The 19,910-nt window shown below is 45.0% G+C and overlaps 1 protein-coding gene across 1 annotated transcript in view; it reads right to left on the bottom strand.

Annotated features, from left to right (window-relative positions):
• Nucleotides 1–6,904: 6,904 nt before the first annotated feature.
• The window catches only part of SLC66A2 (solute carrier family 66 member 2), a gene marked incomplete in the record, with an annotated part of 114,261 nt that continues 101,255 nt past the window's right edge, over nucleotides 6,905–19,910 (bottom strand). Inside the window, 1 exon segment of the mRNA XM_034762479.1 lies at nucleotides 6,905–10,285. Coding sequence (XP_034618370.1) covers nucleotides 10,078–10,285 — 208 coding nt within the window.

Below are 19,910 nucleotides of genomic sequence, written 5' to 3'. Positions count from 1 at the left end.
CTGCTAAATGTAAAATCAAGCTGTACTGTATGGCAATGCATGCAGTATGGAGGCAATGAAGAATGTGTCAAAGTATTCTTGTCCCAAAACTTAAAATTAAAGCAGCTCACAGATTCTCCAGCTGAACTCAATAGACTAAATCATTTCATAGTATTTACTTTATTTTCTGAACACCATATGCTGTTTATACATCTAGTCTAAACACTGAACACAGTGATCACACAAACCTTAAGGGCTAGTTTACAATGGGTTTGTAGATGTCTCTTGAGATGATGAAGCTTATCACTGTGTCTGTTAAAATCCATGAATCTAGGAGCATTAGATTTTTTCTAAAAAAAAAGAGCACATCATGTTTTTCCTGACAGAATGAAAACAAACCTTCACTCTTGGAGGTTTATCAAATAGGCAGTAGTGAATTCCCCTTATGGATCAACAACTTAGAAACCTGTATTAACTAGGATATGGTTTTAGCAGTTTCTAATGAATCCATCACCATAGTATCTAGCAGCCGGGTGATAGGTATTTAAGGACACTGTAATGCTAAGATCAATGATAATGTAGAAAAAGAATGACTTTGCATGTCTAGCACCTTTCACCTTAAGGTCATAAAAGTATTATTGTTGAGCTATATTAATTATTGTGGATTGGCTGACCACAGCCAGTATCTTATAGTTTTAAAAGCCATGTACTTAAATTACAATGTGCACACAGTTTTTTGACTAATAAATCAACAACTGCAAAGACATATTACTCCTGTTACATAAAGCTTGGCTTTTAATAAAGGTTCAATTTGCATATTGAGATGACAAACCAGGAAAGTATAAAGCAGGAACCCTTTAAACAAATTATTTTGGAAGCCTTATCAAGTTCTGTTGCACTGAATGTCAGACAGACTACACCCATATGAGAATGATTTTTATTCAGCAATAGGTCTGATCACTGCTAAGACTTCTTACATTTGATCAAGTGCTTTGGGAGCCTTTTCACTCTCAGATGTTTCCATTGGTGAATCTGGGCTATTTCCTAACCCTGTCTGCAATTTTTGAGCACCTTAGTAGGTATCCCTATGTTTTTCTTGTGTACTATATGTTTCCGATCCACAATCATAATTAGACAGTCACTTGTTCTTTCCTAAAGACTGCAGATAAGCATTAAGACCTCTTCTACAAAAGGCCAGAGTTGCTAAGCTCTGTGATAGAGGCCATCTTTCCCACTGCCATCTACCTGGTGACATTTTGATTTCATGAACACATTAGGAGGTCTCGTACTCCAAGTTAATTGAAGGGCACACATACTCCTAGAAGAATATTTCAGTGTTGCAAACCCTGGTGCTCTTATTGTGAGTCTCAGGATGTCTGCTCAGGCCCGGTTTGACAAAGCCCTGGCTGGGATGATTTAGTTGGGGTTGGTCCTGCTTTGAGCAGAGGGTTGGAGTAGATGACCTCCTGAGGTCTCTTCCAACCCTAATCGTCTATGATTCTGTGATCCTTAAAGCCTCAACTTGAGGAGTTTCAGCTTTCATCTCCAAAACAAAAGTAAATCGATATCCCTTATGGCTGCAGAGATAAGGACTTGAAAATGTGAACTCAAAAGGTTCAAAAAGCAAATAAAGCGAACCACACATTGATTAGTTTTACAATTTTTGTTTTGTTTTGAAGTCAATTGACTGATAATTTGAATGTTTGGGGTTGGCAGCATTGATATTTTCAACACATAGCGCTAGAAGTTTGACAACAAAAACCCCAAAATTCAGAGTTTTATAGGGACCAGATGGTACAATGCTATAGAAAAACGGGATACACAGGCTTTTACTATACCTCTCCACTGCACGTTCAAAGCAGCCCTGGTCAGCAGTGACCAAAAGCTGTTACTGTACGATGAGCAGATGGTCTCTGTTAAAGCTTCTCAGACTGGGACCAAAATCACAAAGTCATCATAACAGGCATAGTTAGTGGTAGCCTCAATGCTGAAACTTTCCTGGCCATGGAGGCCAAATTACCCTTTAGCCCATAATGGTATTGCCATCACATCAGGGTTGAGGTACAATAAAAAGGGATAGACCAGGGGAAATCTGCACTGCTGCAGCATCAGCACGACTAAGGGTTAGTCTACACTGGCAACGCTAAAGCACTGCCGCGGCAGCACTTTAACGTGGCTTGTGTTGTCGCTTCGCACCGCCACAAGGGGCGCAGCTCCCAGTGCTGGAGCACAGCTCCCAGTGCTGCTGCACTGTCTACACTGGTGCTTTACAGCGCTGAAACTTGCTGCGCTCAGGGGGGGTGTTTTTTCACACCCCTGAGCAAGAAAGTTGCAGCGCTGTAAATAGCCAGTGTAGACAAGCCCTAAGAAGAGCACTTCACTGCTCCAGAGCAAGTAACCCAGTACCTTTCACAAGAACTAAATTCACAAAAATGTAGGGGTGGGGGAACGTTGACAGCTGAAATTCACTGCACTATCATCTACTCTGGGCATTTCAGGCTTCTGAAGTCCTTTGCAACTTAGAGAAATCCGTTCTGTTTTTCTAGATGTGTATCGTACTTCTTAGACCCACACTGCACATATTTCACACTAATACTTACCCTTACATATACATGAACAATATTTTCACTAGGCCGCTGCTAATAGTCACACTGATACACCTCTACCCTGATATAACGCTCCCCGCTATAACACAAATTCAGATATAACTCAGTAAAGCAGTGCTCCGGGGGGGGCGGGGCTGCGCATTCCGGTGGATCAAAGCAAGTTCAATATAACATGGTTTCACCTATAACGCGGTAAGATTTTTTGGCTCCCGAGGACAGCGTTATATCGAGGTAGAGATGTACTTCCTTTCCGCTGCAAAGTGTCAACAAAAAAATTAAAACTAAACTCTCAAAATATTACTGGGCTTTCTGTAGTCCCTTGGCACAGTTTAAAAATGTGCTACCCTGATGTAAATCCAGAGTAAAGTGGAGAATTTGAGATCCTGGTTTTTTAGACAGCCACTTCTAAAATTCTAAAAAATTTAACTTTTTTTAGAGGGGTGTTTTAATTTCCTTTGTTTAAAGAAAGTAAAAATATAAGAATAAGGTTCCTTTCACAGCTTTGTTCTGTATACTGCTATTCTCTTTGTGGTCTCAAGGGAGGTTGGCCACAATGAGAGGCTTCAACTTCCCTCCCAGAAATGGTCTCCATTGCTCAAGGTTCTCCATCTCACACCAGCTTTCCTGAATTAAAGCCACTGACCCCATCAGGGACACCCCTAACCTGAACCCAGCTGCCAGCTGCAAAGCACAAGACAGCTATTTGGAATCACATCTCTAGCTTCCTAGTTAACTCTCTTCTCACGTCATCTCTGGATGTTCTACGGAACCAAGGAGACATTCTAACACCATGGCTGCCAATGTTTCTGTCAGAATAATGTGTACACTGATTATATATAGCTACAGAGAGAGAGATTTTTAATAGATCTGAAGTCATACTAAAAAAAATTATTGGCCTTTACTAATCTGTTAGGATAAGCACAGAGTGCTGCCAAATAAATAATGTAAAAAGGCAGACATGCTCAATTGCCATGTATTGGTTTTTCATCTCCACAATTAAAATTACAAGGTAAAGGTACATGGGTGTCAAAGATTATTATCGGCCCAATTCTGACACTCTTACACCAAACAGTACCTTACTCTGCAAGGAAGCCCACTGATTTCAGCCCTGTAGTAAGCAGGTACGACTTCCATTGACTTCAGTGGGCGCTCCCATTTACTGTCAGGTTGAATTTGACCCAATTGGTCAGAAGAGTTTCGCTGATTTCAATGGGCCCTGTCACAGAGTAAGAAAAAGATGACTCGTGACTCAGCATGGCAGAAACTGGCCATAGGAGTACATTTTGAGCTATACTGTGCAACTGTTACATTGCTGAGCAATAACAGAAGTAATCCCCTTGACTTGAATGGGAATAACATGGGTAAGTGCTTTCCACGGTCCATAAGAGTTGCACAGTCCAGCCCTTCTGTTAGCAAATTGTAACAGGGCAATCAGCTTTTTACTTAATTTCCAGACTCCCTTGTATCCCTGACTTTCCCCCTGCTCTCTCCTTTGTATTGTCTGCCACCTCCCCTATATTTCCAGTCTCTGAATCTCCCCACAAATCGCTCACGCTCTTAATTCCCTACTTCTGCTTCCTACCTAATTTATGCCTCCCCCCACACTCACTCGACCAGAAAGCCCAGTCGAAAAGGGACCCAGGTGGCTCCAGTCAGCACTGCTGACCTAGCTGTTGACAGTCCAGTTGGCGCAGGGCTGGCAGGCTCCCTACCTGGCTCCGCACAGCTCCCAGCAAAGGGGAGGGGGGAGCGACATGTCCCTTGGTTCCTAGGTGGAGGGACGGCCACGACCTCAGCGCCAGCTCCGCAGCGCCCATTGGCCGGGAACCACAGCCAATGGGAGCTGCAGGAGCAGTGCCTGTGTGCAGAGTCTCCTGGCCACACCACCACCTAGGAGCCAAGGGACATGTTGCTGCTTGGGGGGAGCCACCTGAGGTAAGCATCACCCAGAGCCCGCACCCCGAGCTCGCATCCCAACCCCCTACCCCAGCCTAGAGCCCCCTTCTGCACCCCAAACTCCTTCATTGATCCCACATCCTGCACCTCAACCCCCTGCCCCAGCCCAGAGCCCCCTCTGGCACCCCAAAACCCTCATCCCTGGCCCCACCTCAGAGCCCGCACCCCCACCCTATACCTCAACCCCCTGCCCCAGCCCGGAATCCCCTCCCAAACACCCACACTCCCACCCAGAGCCCACCCCCCAACCCACTGCTCCAGCTTGGAACCTCCTCCTGCACCCCTGGCCTGGGCCAGAGCCCGCACCCGCACACCAACCTTCTGCCCCAGCACCTATCATTTCTGGCCCCACCCTGGAGTCTGCACCTCTAGCCGAGAGCCCATACCCTCCCCCCCACACACACACACACACACCAACCCCCATGACTTAGACAGGAGCCCCCTCCCACACGCCAAACCCCTCAGCCCCAGCCCAGAGCTTCCCTCCTGCCCCCCAAACCCTTCATCCACAGCCCCCCGCCCCAGCCTGGTGAGAATGAGTGAAGGAGGGTTGGGAGAGCGAGCAGGGATGGAGAGAGGGGATGGTAGGCAGAGCCTCAGAGAAGGGGCAAGGCTTTGGAGAAGGGGCATGGGCAGGGCAAGGGTGTTCGGTTTTGTGCAATTAGAAAGTGGCAACCCTACCTCCCTATCTCCTCAGTCTCTATTCTGCTCTACAAATAATAGCAGTAGCTCCCCAATCACTAAAAGCAGAAACAGCAGCTCCCCAGTTCCTTCCTATCTACCACATGCTCCACTAGCAACATGGATATCAGGGGGAACCAAACTCCACCAGCAAGCCACGTGCTGGTCAAATGCCCTGGTGCCCAATGGGCCAGTCTAGGCCTGATTGCTTTCATTTTCTAATTAACATGGGAGGATGTAATGACACACACACACACACACTCTCTCTCTCTCTGAAATGTTCATCTATAAACCATAGCATGATTTTATGGTCAAGGAATCCTGAATAGTTTCAGTTCTCTGACCCCCTTCAAAAAGGCTGGGGAAATGTTTGGATAGTTGGGGAATAATAGAGGGGGGGGGGAATGTTTGACACTTGGTCCTATGGCTGGTCTCTTATTCTTCCCCTAATATGATCTCATGAGAACCATTGCAAGGTGCAATCACTGAATAATAATTAACACTTCATCCCTGTGAGTTACTATCCCCCATTTTCTACCTGGAAACTGAGGCACACAGAGGTAAAGTGATTTATTCAAGGTCACACCGACAGTCCATGAAAGAGCTGGAGACAGAACCCAGCAGGGTGGATTGATTTAAATCACCAAGTGGAAAGCCTCTATTTAAAACAGCTGATTTTAATCAACTTTTCCATTTGTACCTCAGTTTATTTTCTAAAGAAAGGTGCATTCTCATTCATTGATATAACCATTTACAATTAAATAAAGTCTTTATACTAGTTTTGGTACATCTTTTTGCTACCTCGGAGGACATACTAGACCTATATACATTTATTTAAGCAAATTATATAGCTTGATATTTTCAGATTCTTATTAACTGTACATTTTTAGTATGTTAGAAAATGGTGACTGAATGGGTGAAGTCATGAATATTCATAAGTTGATAACTGAGCCAGGCAGGTAGGGGGAAGCTATAAAACTGGAGTCTGAGACCAGGGAGGTGGGCTCAATGGATGATCCTGATGAGATACATGATGGTGTCTCCTGGAGTCAGAGGCCAGGTCCCAATGCCAGTCTCTTGTACCCAGCAGCACATCTCCTGAGGCCCCCACAATACAGTACATGACCTATTGTTTATACATGACCCATATTTATAAAGCTTGACTTCAACCATTAGATTTTTTCCCTTCTGATTCTTTCTTTATACAGTAAGGCAGTCTTTAATCCAAATTTTTTGATAGAAACTCATGGATTCAGGCCATTTATTTTTTATTTAAATGTTTTAAGAGATTACACAAGTTTACGCCTTAACATATTCTGTACTAAATTCAGATTTCATTTTAAAACAGGTTTATTTTTAAAAAGAAAAAAAATCATAATTTAAACAAAGTAAGAAAATCTAATTTAAATTTTTAAAAAATCTGATTTTTTATTCTCCCTCCCCCACCCCCCAAAAAAATCATTGATTTTTATCCACCCCCTAGGATCCTATATTGTGAATCCTAGTCCTAGGCTTTAATCATAGGACACTGTATGCTTCATGATTACTTATATAGCAACCAAAGCCTGCTTGTCCTTTCTAGGGAAAATACGAGGACAAGGTCCCAGACCAGATAAGCAATACAAGATCTTTAAATAATAAGATTCCTTTCTTACATTTGAAGAAAACAAAGCAACACTGAATTTATGTATAATTGATTGATTTATTTAATTGTTTTTAAATCACTGCAATTGACAGAGAATGTGAGCTCCATGAAATGTACCATACATTCAACAAATATGTATTTTAAGTAATTGATTTCTTAATTCTCTGAGGTGATCACTGCTACAGATAATTCCTTACATATAAAAAGTTCTGTAACTTTGCTTTTAAAGCATCTTTCAAGATGAAGTTCAAGAGAGTTCCTAGCCAAGTATCCCAGCTTTTCAAATGCTCTAAATAGAAAATGACTTTAGACACTAGTCAACTGGCTTCTCTTCCAGCATTTGCAGCTCTGGTATGAAAGAAACATGTTAATTGAGCATACTGTTTTTGGTAGTGACGGTAGACTGTTAAGAATCTGCAGACCAAAGAGTCCCAAAAGAAGAAAGGAAAAACCATGTTCATTTTATCTTCAGTAATACCTGTTACACAAAGCCAAGAGACCTTAGCAGCCATTTAGCTATTACACCCCTGTTTCATACAATAATAGAAAAAAAGACCATCAGGTACAAAAATCTTAGTACTACAAGTTATTAAAAAACCAAACCATTAAAACATGTGAGAAAGTGTTTGCATACGAGTAGAAATACAATCCTCATTGAAGCAGCATACACCAGAGAGGACAGTCGTTAAGTTTTTAATTAAAAAGAGAAAAGCCCAGATGTTCTTTTAACACAACGAGAACATTTGAGAAAGGGAGAGGAATAAAACATTCATAGTCTGCCATGCCACATACATTGTCTTTGTAAGGTCACTTCAGGCATAAAAGAGTAGGGTGTCAAACAGAAAGCATGGAGTCACTCTATGCCAGGCCCTCAGATTGAACAGCTTTCCTGAGTTTTGGTTTGTGTGTGTAGATTTGCCAGTGGCCTGGGTAGTCCCCTGCAGACACCAAAGACCAGGGCAGGTCCTACCTGTTACTCTGGGATATATCAATCTCCTATGCACCCAATCTCCTCTGCAGTGCTCGCCACCCAGCCATCCTGAAGGGGGAACATGATCAGCTCAGAGGCTGCTCCATAAAAAGCAGAGGCTTAGGGTGCACAAATGCAATACTGTGCTTGGATCATGCCACACCCATACAGCCAAATCCTGACCCCATTGAAGATGATGAGAATTTTGCCAGTGAGGCAGGATTTGGCTCATAGAAGCACAGGACATCACCTCCAAGAAATGCATGGGGAGTGCTATCCCAGCGGCCAAGCCAGCCAGTTTGGGATTTATTTTAGACTGAGAGATTAAGAATTCAGAAACAAGGAAAACCAAAGCACAATAGCAAAGGACAACTTGGTGTCAATTATCCTAAAATAAACATTCCTGATAGATTTTACGGCATTGTGACTACATGCTTTTACTCTTCACAAGAATATGACCACCCCCTCATTAAAGCATAGTAGAGCCAAATATAGCAGGTTAGTGAGAATACCTGATTGAAAACTGAAGATGTGATATCCCAGACTTGCTGCCTTATTTAAGCTAGTGTATCTTTTTGGAATGTTCTCAGAAAACAAAATGTTTCACTGGAAATCTAGCACTGTCCTAAACACCAGTATCTGCAGGAAGGCAGCATTTATCTGGCAGGAAAGACTGAGTCTCAAAGAAGAAGGCAACACAGACAACTGTTTCTAGGACTCAGTAATTAATCTGTATTCGTCTCCTACAGGTCAAATTAGGCTCATTATGGCAACTGGCTGAAGCCAAAGGGCTTGAAAACAGAACATTAAAACTGTATCCACTTAGCATTTCCAGAGAAGTGCCAATTCTCAGAAAGGGCACAATGACTAATGTTGGCAAACATACAATTATATACAACTTAGATTATATATAACATTATATGCCCCTCAGGCCTTCTCACTTTCCTTTCCAGCTACTATCTAGCTTTCTAAAAGTAAACAGCCTGGAAGATCTTGAACAGCAGAAAAACAATTATACTTCTCTTCACACCTATTCCTTTGTAGCATTTGCATGTTTGGCTAACACAAGAAATACCCCAGAACACAAACTGGTGTCACTTGGCAGTCAATAATACTAATGTGAATCTCAATATTCAACTAACCACATTTTTAGAAAGCAGACCCGGCTCTCTAGATTACTGCTTTACTTCTCCCACACAAACTGTTCTCCACTCCAAACCTTAGTAACCCACTTTCATTGACATCTTTATTCCTGCTTTTCCCCAATTTCTCAACCACTGCCTAGAAATTTTTCACTAGTACTCCTGACATGCCCGCCTACTGGCCCCATTCAGCACTGCTGTAGGCATCCCAACAACCCACCCGGAGTCTCTGTCACACACCATCAATGACCCAGTTGTGCACCCCTAAACAGGCAGGGCCCCATTCTGTTCCTGAAAGCAGCTGCTTCAAAGCAAGACTACTTAGTTATTTTAGACTTCCTCTCCCCCTCCCCTTAAATTCTCTCTTCATCCCACCTGGTAACTAGCTATGTCTAGTTTAGATTTGGTCGTAGCTTCAGCCACACCATAATCTCCCTGAAACTATCCCTCACCTTGATCTAGTCACTGCCACACTGATCCAGCAGTGTGAGTGGGTGCCCACACAGTACATTTATGTTTTATACTGGCTATTATTGGTTTACTTTAGATTGTTCACCATCCCTTCTCAGACCCTGTACCCCTGCCCACCTTCCTGATCCACTGCACCCAACCTTTTTGAAACTTTGACAGTGTCTTCATACATCACTGAAATATTTAACTCTGATATTCCAAACTTACTTCCAAAGTACACATTTTATATAAATAGGTAAAAGCTTCAGATAAAATATTCGATCATCTCTGTGGTTTAACATTTCTTTAAATAGCATTAAAAACACAAACATCCAGCCCTTGCAATTATACGTACAAACATACATACACACACACACACACGTGAATTTATAAGGCTCATAGGTAAGTATGCAAAAAATAAACAGACTATCCATCCCCCAACCCACTCCCAGAAAAACAAATTCCATACAATGAATCTGAAACCAAACAGAAGCAAACCATTAAAAATACCAAACTTCTTATGTTTTCAAGCATTCTTCTCTCTTGATTTCAACTCATCAAAATAGTACAGTATTTACAAGTGGAAGGAAAAGCTGCACAGGCAGACTTCACAACACTGTTGACCTGTAGCCATCTCCACCATGTGCTTCAGAGTGCCTTTGTACTGGCTGGGTGTGCAGTGTGCGATGCTGGCTTTTGAGGGTAGTAGCTGTAGAAGTAAACCTGTAGCAGGATGGCCATGTCCACAAAGACCTGGAGCAGGCCACAAATGGAGAACTGGAAAGGAGCCTGGTTCAGGATAAAGTAAACAGTCTTGAAGGTATCGCCACTGGTCCACATCAGCACCATCTTGACACTACAAAAAGGGACAAAATAGAAGAATTAAAGAGGGTATGACTTAGGAACCTCTTGGGGCTAACTGGGAGAGAGAGAGTGTGTGTATGTATGTATGTAGAGTTTTCCCAGGATCCTCTGGGCCAGATGTATGCATATTCAGTTGACCAAAAGGTGACATGTGAATTCTCTACCAAGAGCCCCCTGGTCATCATAATCCTTGCAAAACGTATATACGATCATTTGTTTAAGGAATTCTGTATCTGTTTTATGAACGGAGGGTAACAGCCAGGCTGGCTGGCAAATGCTGCAAAGACCTGGGGTGAGCTAAATTTCATTAGACAGAAACATATCTTGTTAGTTAAGTCTAGGCTCTAGAGTGCAGGTTACATGTAAATTAAAATTGTAACGATTTGTTTCCAATGCTTTTATTTACTATTTCGCAAATTTCTATTCTTTGTTAAATACATTTATACTTGTTTTCACTATAAACATATCTAAGTGATCTAAGGTGTGACTGGTAAGGGAGACACTTGGGAGAACTCATGGGTTGTAGCAATAGCCATGCTCAACTGCAGGGGAACAGCAGAGCCTCTGTAGGCTAAGAAGGGAGAGCTTGTGTTGCCCATGACAGGTGGAGTCAGGGAGTTGACATCCGACAGGCACAGACAAGGCTTCCTCTTGCTAAAAAGGCAGGTGATAGCAAGGGGTCTCACAACCCTAGGAAGTATTACAGATGGAAAGAATTGGAACTTTGACATAGGTTTAGCTTTACCAGACCATGACAGCATTGATCTACCTATATGAACAGTTGTCAATACCTGATGCTGCAGCGAAAGGCTACCACCAAGTCCACACAACACACTTAATCAAATCAAGCAGCGCTCTAAGTAGGGGTGGGTAATTGCTTCCTGACCCCCTAACGCCTACAATTTTGTTATCTTAGTACCTACAGACATGAATGCCAGTGGCCAAGTAGTTATCTAACTCCTTTTAAAAATCACGCTGTGATATCTGACTTGATGACATCCTATGAAAATAAATTACATTTATGTGCAGCATAATCAATGTAAGTAATATGGTGAACATCAAACAGACTTCAAATATCTTTTCACTGCAACACTTACGGCCTCCTGTGAGTGTCTCTGTCTCTGTCTCTCTCTCTCTCACACTCACACACCCTCTAGTCACTCTAAATAAACACTTATGCGAAGAACTGATTTCTTGTACATCATACCATGCAATGTGTGCTCCAGAGTCAAAAATAAGTAGTCCAACAGTACACACAAAGAAAACAATGAATGTATCTACAGCGGTTTATAGCAAGGTTAAAAGTCCGTCAAGAAGGTTTGCTCCCATGGTTTATACCTGTGCCAATGCCCAAACTTTAATACCCATCATTCCTCCCTTTCCTACTTTCATTTTGCTGCATCTTTAGCGTTTCCCTGCTTTCCCCTAACCTCCAGTGCATTTCTAGTCCTCCCATTCAAGGTTCAGGAGAAAGTATGGGGAACAGAAATAGATTTTAAAACATAAAATACATAAGGTTTTTCTTGACTGTCAGTGTTGAGGGCACGACAAGGATGTGAACAGTCAGTTTCTGAAAGCTGGTTATGAGCTTCATAGATTATAACTGGAGAGCTTTTTAAAAGGGCAGATAAGCAATACTAAATAAAAGCTTTGCAGTTCACAGTTACATTATCATAAATATTATGCAGCCCATAGATGAAATGTCAGAATTATGACTGATTGAGTTTTGCCAGACTTGTTTGTAATTCATCAAACGTATCTGTGCACACACCATAGAAAAGGATTAGGGCCCAATGTTCATTTCCTAAACATTCAAAGGGGAGGAGGGGAAATCAAGATAGATCAATTTGTATTTTGGATACAAATATATCACCCTAATATGGACTAAATCTTGCATTCCATATTCTAGTCCTTACTGTAACAGGGGCCAAGGGAGTCACACGATACTGACCCATCATGTAACAGGAATCTAAGCCTTTTGCAACATTTATACCCCATGTTAGGTGACTGGGATCATAAAGTAAAGATCAGTAACAATCTACATATTATGAAGCCACCAAGGGATTTCATGTGTGAAGCTGCAAGCTGGACATATGATTCAATAAATAATAATATATGACTAGTTCAGTCTCAAATTGTATACAAACAACAAGAAGAAATAGATTCGGTAAGCCTAGTTCAGTCCTCTTCGTTCAGTGAAAGAAAGCACAGTCCTTCGGTGTAACAACCACCACCAGCCACGGGAATGAGCCAAACTACAGAACATTTTTTAAGTAGTTACACAGGCAGATTTTTTTAAAACAGAAACAAATCTGAACGGCTTGAATACGTAAGACAGGAGTGCAATAAATTAGGATAGTTCATTTGCAGGCAGCTGAAATGACTCGATGATACTAAGCCATGGATGTTTGCTATGCTGATTTAATTGTGAATCTGTCATTTTACAATTTTGTTTGTCTGTTCAATAAAAACCATCCCATGCTAAACAAGTGTGTGTCTGGCCTGCCGTGTCTGGCAAAATGATATGTTAATAGTTTGGATAAATCCAATTAAAAGATGCCCCATAGATTTTAAGTAGGAGTCTAACATCCAAAGGACAAAACCTGGGACTTCCTTTTTTGTTTTTTCTTGCTGAATATCTGGCAAAGTCAAAGTCAGAAAAGGGGGCTATTTAAAAATATCCCAGATTGTTGCTACCCAAGAGAGTGGGGTGTTTTCAGGGGAAACATACATCATCAGCAGTCTATAAACCATGAGGGAGTTTAGTCTCTTGGCGAGAGAGCTATAGCCAAAGGCGAAAAACTTTTGGATAAATACAATGTAGCGCTTTATGAGCAAAGCGCATGCTGCAATGGCAAAGCAGATCTAAGTCACGTGAGACATGATGTACAGACAAACCAGACTCTGAACTTTCATTAGGAAATATTTTATGATCTTGTTGTTGGCAATGCTGGTTTACAAATTTGGTGTGTGATCCTGCATTCCTTGCACATTTAGGAGCCCCAGTGACTTCAATGGGAATTTCAGATGCTCAAGGAAAGTAGGATTGTGCCTGTGATGTTTTCCAAGTCACACTCCAACACTCAGTGTTCAGAAGAACACCAAAGTAATTCAGTTGCATATATACAAGAAGATTGACATGAAATGGAATATAGCTTAAAAGTTAACAAATGTCAGACATCAAAAAATGTACATTAGTTGGGGCATAACACCAGGAGAAAATCTGCAAATTAATCCTGGGTTTCTGGTTTAAAAAAAACTGCTGTGAAAAAAAATTATTAAAAGAAAGCAAGCAAATAATTGCGACAAACCTAATTTCACAAATGCATCTAGGCGAGTGGTTCTCAAACTTTTGTACTGGTGACTCCTTTCATGTAGCAAGCCTCTGAGTGTGACCTCCCCCCCCCCCCCCCCGCCCAAATTAAAAACACTTTTTTATATATTTAACACCATTATAAATGCTGGAGGCAAAGCAGGGTTTGGGGTGGGTCCCGAACCCCCTGATCTAGGCCATAGGGCCAAGGAAATAACCAGGCCACCCTGCACACATTAGTGACCATATAAGTTCTCCCTGCTGTCACACCCCTATATTTACAATATTACAGATGTGCTGGTAGCACCACTTATTGTTAAAGTTGCTTAATACTTTCCACTTTAGCACCACCCCTGTTCTCAGTAGATTTTGACTTTACCAAACTGTAACCATCTGGGGGGCAATTTTCCATGCAGGGTGTCTGCCTCAGGTTGAATGTTTTTTGGAAAATTTCAGCTACAACAGTTTAGCCATTTCTGAGAACAAGGTTAGATGCAAATACATTATTTTGCCCAGTTGGCTGGGTGGGTGGGTGGATGACATAGGTCATATGAGGAGCTGGGGGCAGGGGCAAGGGACACTGGGACTAGCTGGCAAGGAGATTGGGAGTAGGAACCAATGTGGGGTAGATAGAAGGGAACAGAAGGAGGAAGGAAAATCTGACAAGGAGCTGAGGTGTGGCTGGTCAGAGAGACTGGGACAAGGACCAGGGAGGGGAAAACTGAGATTGGATGAGGAGTTTGAGGAGGGAGACTAGAATGGGGAGTCAATGAGATGTGGGGAGAGAACACACAGATCAGATGAGGAGCCAGAGGGGACTAGGAGTTGGGAGGGAAGCGTCTGGAAGCGGGGGGAAGGAAGAGACTGGGGCCTTGTCTACACTACGAGAGTAGTTCGAATTTACTTGCATCGAATTTTTGGAATCGATATTGCAAAGTCGAACGTCTGTGTCCACACTAAGGACAGTAATTCGACTTTGTGAGTCCACACTAACGGTGAAAGCGTCGACATTCGAAGCAGTGCACTGTGGTCAGCTATCCCACAGTTCCCGCAGTCCCCTCTGCCCATTGGAATTCTGGGTGTAGCCGGCAATGCCTTCTGGGTAACAAAATGTGTCGAGGGTGCTTTTGGGTAACTGTCGTCATCCGTCCATCACTCCCGCCCTCCCTCCCTGAAAGCGCCGGCGGGAAATCAGTTCGCGCACTTTTCCAGTCATTGACAGCGCGGATGCCACAGCACTGCGAGCATGGAGCACGCTGCGACCATCGCTGCAGTTGTGGCCGCTCTCAACGCCTCGCAGCTTATCATACACCTTTCCCTGAGGCAGATGCAGAAAAGTCAGGCGAGGAGGCTACGGCACCGCGGTGATGTCCTGAAGTCTGAGAGTAGCACAGACCTCTCAGAAAGCAGGGGACCCAGCGCCGAGGACATCACGATGGCAATGGGTCATGTTGATGCCGTGGAACGGCGATTCTGGGCACGGGAAACAAGCACTGAGTGGTGGGACCGCATAGTGCTGCAGGTCTGGGATGAATCCCAGTGGCTGCGAAACTTTCGCATGCGGAAGGGAACTTTCCTGGAACTTTGTGAGTTGCTGTCCCCTGCCCTGAAGCGCAATGACACCCGGTTGCGAGCTGCACTGAGTGTACAGAAGCGAGTGGCCATAGCCCTCTGGAAGCTTGCAACGCCAGACAGCTACCGGTCAGTCGCGAACCAGTTCGGGGTGGGCAAATCTACCGTGGGGGTTGTTGTGATGCAAGTAGCCAAGGCAATCGTTGATGTACTGCTGCCAAAGGTAGTGACCCTGGGAAACGTGGAGGCGATCATAGATGGCTTCGCAGCGATGGGATTCCCAAACTGCGGTGGGGCCATAGATGGAACTCACATCCCTATTCTGGCACCGGACCACCAAGCCACCCAGTACATTAACCGAAAGGGCTATTTTTCCATGGTGCTGCAAGCACTGGTGGACCACAGGGGACGTTTTACCAACATCTACGTGGGATGGCCGGGCAAGGTTCATGACGCTCGTGTTTTCAGGAACTCTGGTCTGTTTAGACGGCTGCAACAAGGTATTTACTTCCCGGACCACAAAATAACTGTTGGGGATGTGGAGATGCCTATAGTCATCCTCGGGGACCCAGCCTACCCGCTAATGCCCTGGCTCATGAAGCCCTATACTGGCGCCCTGGACACTGAAAAAGAACTCTTCAACTACCGGCTGAGCAAGTGCAGAATGGTGGTGGAGTGTGCTTTTGGCCGTCTCAAGGGGAGATGGAGAAGCTTACTGACTCGCTGTGATCTCAGCGAAACCAATATCCCCATTGTTATAGCAGCTTGCTGTGTGCTCCACAATCTCTGTGAGAGCAAGGGGGAGACCTTTATGGCGGGGTGGGAGGTTGATGAAAATAGCCTGGCTGCTGATTACGCTCAGCCAGACAGCCGGGCGATTAGAAGAGACCTGCGGGAAGCGCTGTGCATCCGGGAGGCTTTGAAAGCAAAGTTCCTGAGTGAGCAGGGTAACCTGTGACTTTTAAGTTTGTGTACAGAGAAGCTGAACCTGCCCCCGTTTCTTTACCCAGTTAATGTTGACTATCCTACCCAGTTACATACCCCCTTCACCCCCTTCCAACACACGTTTCGAAATAAAAATAGTTCTACTTTGTTAATGCACACCGTTTTTTTTAATACTGTTTTCGCGGGAATTTTTTAAAACTGGGACGCAGACTGTGGTGCGGAGCGGGTGTAGTGTAGTGACGCGAATGAAGCTTCTAAACTCAAGGATTGACGGGCTCCGCTGCGGTGGGATGGTTGTTTCAACGGAGCCTGTCACCCCTCCTGATCGGGACTGTGTGTATGGGGGGGCTATGTGACTTTGTGGCAGGGGGAGGACGATTACAGATCCCCTGCTGCATGGCTCTGTGATCCTGCATAAGGACTGCCGCTTAAGATCTGTAACTGCCCTCCCCCGCCACAAAGTCACAGAGCAACCCACCCCCCACCACATAACATGAAAACAACCTCCCAGACTAACCAGGGTAACTAGTCACTGCATCACTGCACTGTGTATGTGCCCTGCTGCTGTGCCTGCCCCCGCCTATGTACCCTGCCAAAGGTGACTGTCCTGTCCAATTACCAACCCCCTTTCCCCTCCTCCTCCAAAAGAACATGATTGAAACAGTAGTTAACATGAACGTATTTTTTATTATCAACTACACATGGAACTGGGAGGTGAAACTTGGACGGGGGCTTGTGTCAGGCGGGAAGGAAAGAACTTTTCAAGTTTTGGGGAATGAGAGCCTTCTGCTACTAGAGCTCTCTGCAGGGGTGGAGTGAGAGTTAGCAGGGACTCTGCCGCCTCTCCTTCTTTGCACTTTGGGTGAGGTGGGTATGGGACTTGGTGGCGGGGGAGGGCGGTTAGAGATGGACTGCAGCGGGGCTCTGTCCTCCTGCCTCCGTTCCTGCAGAACATCCACAAGGCGCCGGAGCGTGTCTGTTTGCTCCCTCAGTAGTCCAAGCAGCGTTTGAGTCGCCTGCTGGTCTTCCTGCCGCCACCTCTCCTCCCGATCCATGTTTGCTTGCTGCATTTGGGTCAATTTCTCCCGCCACTGGGTCTGCTGTGCTGCCTGGGCTTGGGAACAGGCCATAAGTTCAGAGAACATGTCCTCCCGTGTCCTCTTCTTCCTATGCCTAATCTTCGCTAGCCTCTGGGAGTGTGATGCCAGGCTAGGTTGTGAGACAGTCGCAGATGTGGCTGTGGGAATGGGAAAAAGGGAGTGAATTCCTCAGAAAGATAAATGTAGTTGTGAACCAAGAACATAGTCTTTCTCTGTGAACAAGACCATGCACAGCACCTATCACATGCGCACTCAGCACAAGGTCGAATTCTCGGCCTTCGCATTCAGTGCCTGGGGTCTTCCACAGCACATTTGAGAAGCGGGGCAGCACAACGGAATTTCTGTTGCAGGCAGACATGGTAAGCCGTAGACTTGTGGCAGTTTAAAACTTTTATATTACCACTGGCCTCATTTCACATTTAAAGCAATGTCAGTACCTGCTGCCAGCAATCCGGCAAGCGGGAACTCTGCCCCTGTCCCACCCCCTCGCGGCTGTCCCCAGGAACGATCCCTTTCGGCAGCCCCTCTCCCGCCTCCACCGCGTGGCTGCAAACCAGCGGTTACAGTTCTGTAAAGGAACGAGCAAGCAGTCCCAACACTAACATTCCCCTACCTAATTCAAAGCAGGTCACCATGGGCGACATCACCCTGATGAGGATCTCTGACAGCGAGAGAGAGAGAATGCTCCGGGAAAGCCTCCAAAGACCAGGGCCGTATGCCGCCCTGCTGTGCAGAGCAATGATTCCCGAGTACTTGATAGTCTCGTGGCGCGGCAACGTGTCGTACTTCGGAGGACCCAATAAGGCCGCTCTCCCCAGGAACCTCATGCAACGGCTTTCCAATTACCTCCAGGAGAGCTTCATCGAGATGTCCCGGGAGGATTACTGCTCTATCCCTGCACATATAGACCGCATCTTACTCTAGCTGCAGTAGCAGGGACTAAACAGTAGAGCGGCTTGGGCAGGACAATCACGGAAAACCGGACATTGCTAGATTTTTTTTCAAAACTTGCACTGCCCATGACTGAACCGTTAAGTGCCTAGGGCAAACTAATCATGAACAACCCATTCTTTTAATTGTTAATATTCCTGTTCTGTTAAAAATAAATGTTTAGATGTTTACAACACTTACTGGATGATCCTTCACCAGATTCTGTGTCCGGGGTAACGGCTGGGGAGGGTTGGTAGGGGATCTCTGTAAGGGTGATGAAGAGATCCTGGCTGTCGGGGAAATCAGCGTTGTGAGCGCTGCCGACTGCCTCGTCCTCCTTATCTCCTTCCTCATCTTCCCCGTCCGCTAACATGTCCGAGGAACCGGCCGTGGACAATATCCCATCCTCAGAGTCCACGGTCAGTGGTGGGGTAGTGGTGGCGGCCGCACCGAGGATGGAATGCAGTGCCTCATAGAAACGGGATGTCTGGGGATGGGATCCGGAGCGTCCGTTTGCCTCTTTGGTCTTCTGGTAGCCTTGTCTCAGCTCCTTGATTTTCACGCGGCACTGCGTTACATCCCGGCTGTATCCTCTCTCTGACATGTCTTTAGAGATCTTCTCATAGATCTTTGCATTCCGTTTCTTGGAGCGCAGCTCAGAAAGCACGGACTCATCGCCCCACACAGCGATGAGATCCAATACTTCCCGATCAGTCCATGCTGGGGCCCTCTTTCTATTCACAGACTGCACGGCCATCACTGCTGGAGAGCTCTGCATCGTTGCCAGTGCTGCTGTGATCGCCACGATGTCCAGACAGGAAATGAGATTCAAACTGGCCAGACAGGAAAAGGAATTCAAATTCAAATTTTCCCGGGGCTTTTCCTGTGTGGCTGGTCAGAGCATCCGAGCTCGTACTGCTGTCCAGAGCGTCAACAGAGTGGTGCACTGTGGGATAGCTCCCGGAGCTATTAGCGTCGATTTCCATCCACACCTAGCCTAATTCGACATGGCCATGTCGAATTTAGCACTACTCCCCTCGTCGGGGAGGAGTACAGAAGTCGAATTAAAGAGACCTCTATGTCGAACTAAATAGCATCGCAGTGTGGACGGGTGCAGGGTTAATTCGATGTAATGGCGCTAACTTCGACATAAACGCCTAGTGTAGACCAGGCCTGGGACTCAGTACATCCAGAGGGAGAGATGAAGACTAGCTGGGCAAGGAAACTGGGACTGGAATGAGAAGCCTGAGGAGTGGAGACCGAGACCATGGGACTGGATAGGCAAGGAGCCAGGATGAGAAAGAGAGAGAATGAGGATAGGGATAGGTTGGAGGGGATGGGGAAGAAGGAGCCATGCTTGTAGGGAATGGGCAGAAGAGTCTGTGACTGCTAGAGCACACTCTGGAAAGTAACCCAAGATCCCTTAGTGTCTCAATTACTCTGCTGTCAGCAAATATCTGTGAAAAAAGTGTCTCTCTCATCCCCCTTTAGTACCGGTCCACGTGGAGGACAACAACCTACTGCTGCTATCAGTTATACTGTTAGCTCAAGTGGAAGAGATCCATGCAATGGATCAAAGGGTTCCAATCATGCTGATGACCCATGTGGGTGTCAATATGATGCCACATGGAGCTGCTGTTTTTTCCTGTGGAAAACAGTATGTGATCATGTAAGTAAAGAGAACAGGAGTACTTTTGGCACCTTAGAGACTAACAGATTTATTAGAGCATAAGCTTTCGTGGACTACAGCCCACTTC

Source organism: Trachemys scripta, chromosome 2, assembly GCF_013100865.1.
Source record: "Trachemys scripta elegans isolate TJP31775 chromosome 2, CAS_Tse_1.0, whole genome shotgun sequence".
NCBI lineage: Eukaryota > Metazoa > Chordata > Testudines > Emydidae > Trachemys > Trachemys scripta.
The sequence above is the reverse complement of the archived record's forward strand: the minus strand, read 5'-3'. Positions and strand labels throughout refer to the sequence as shown.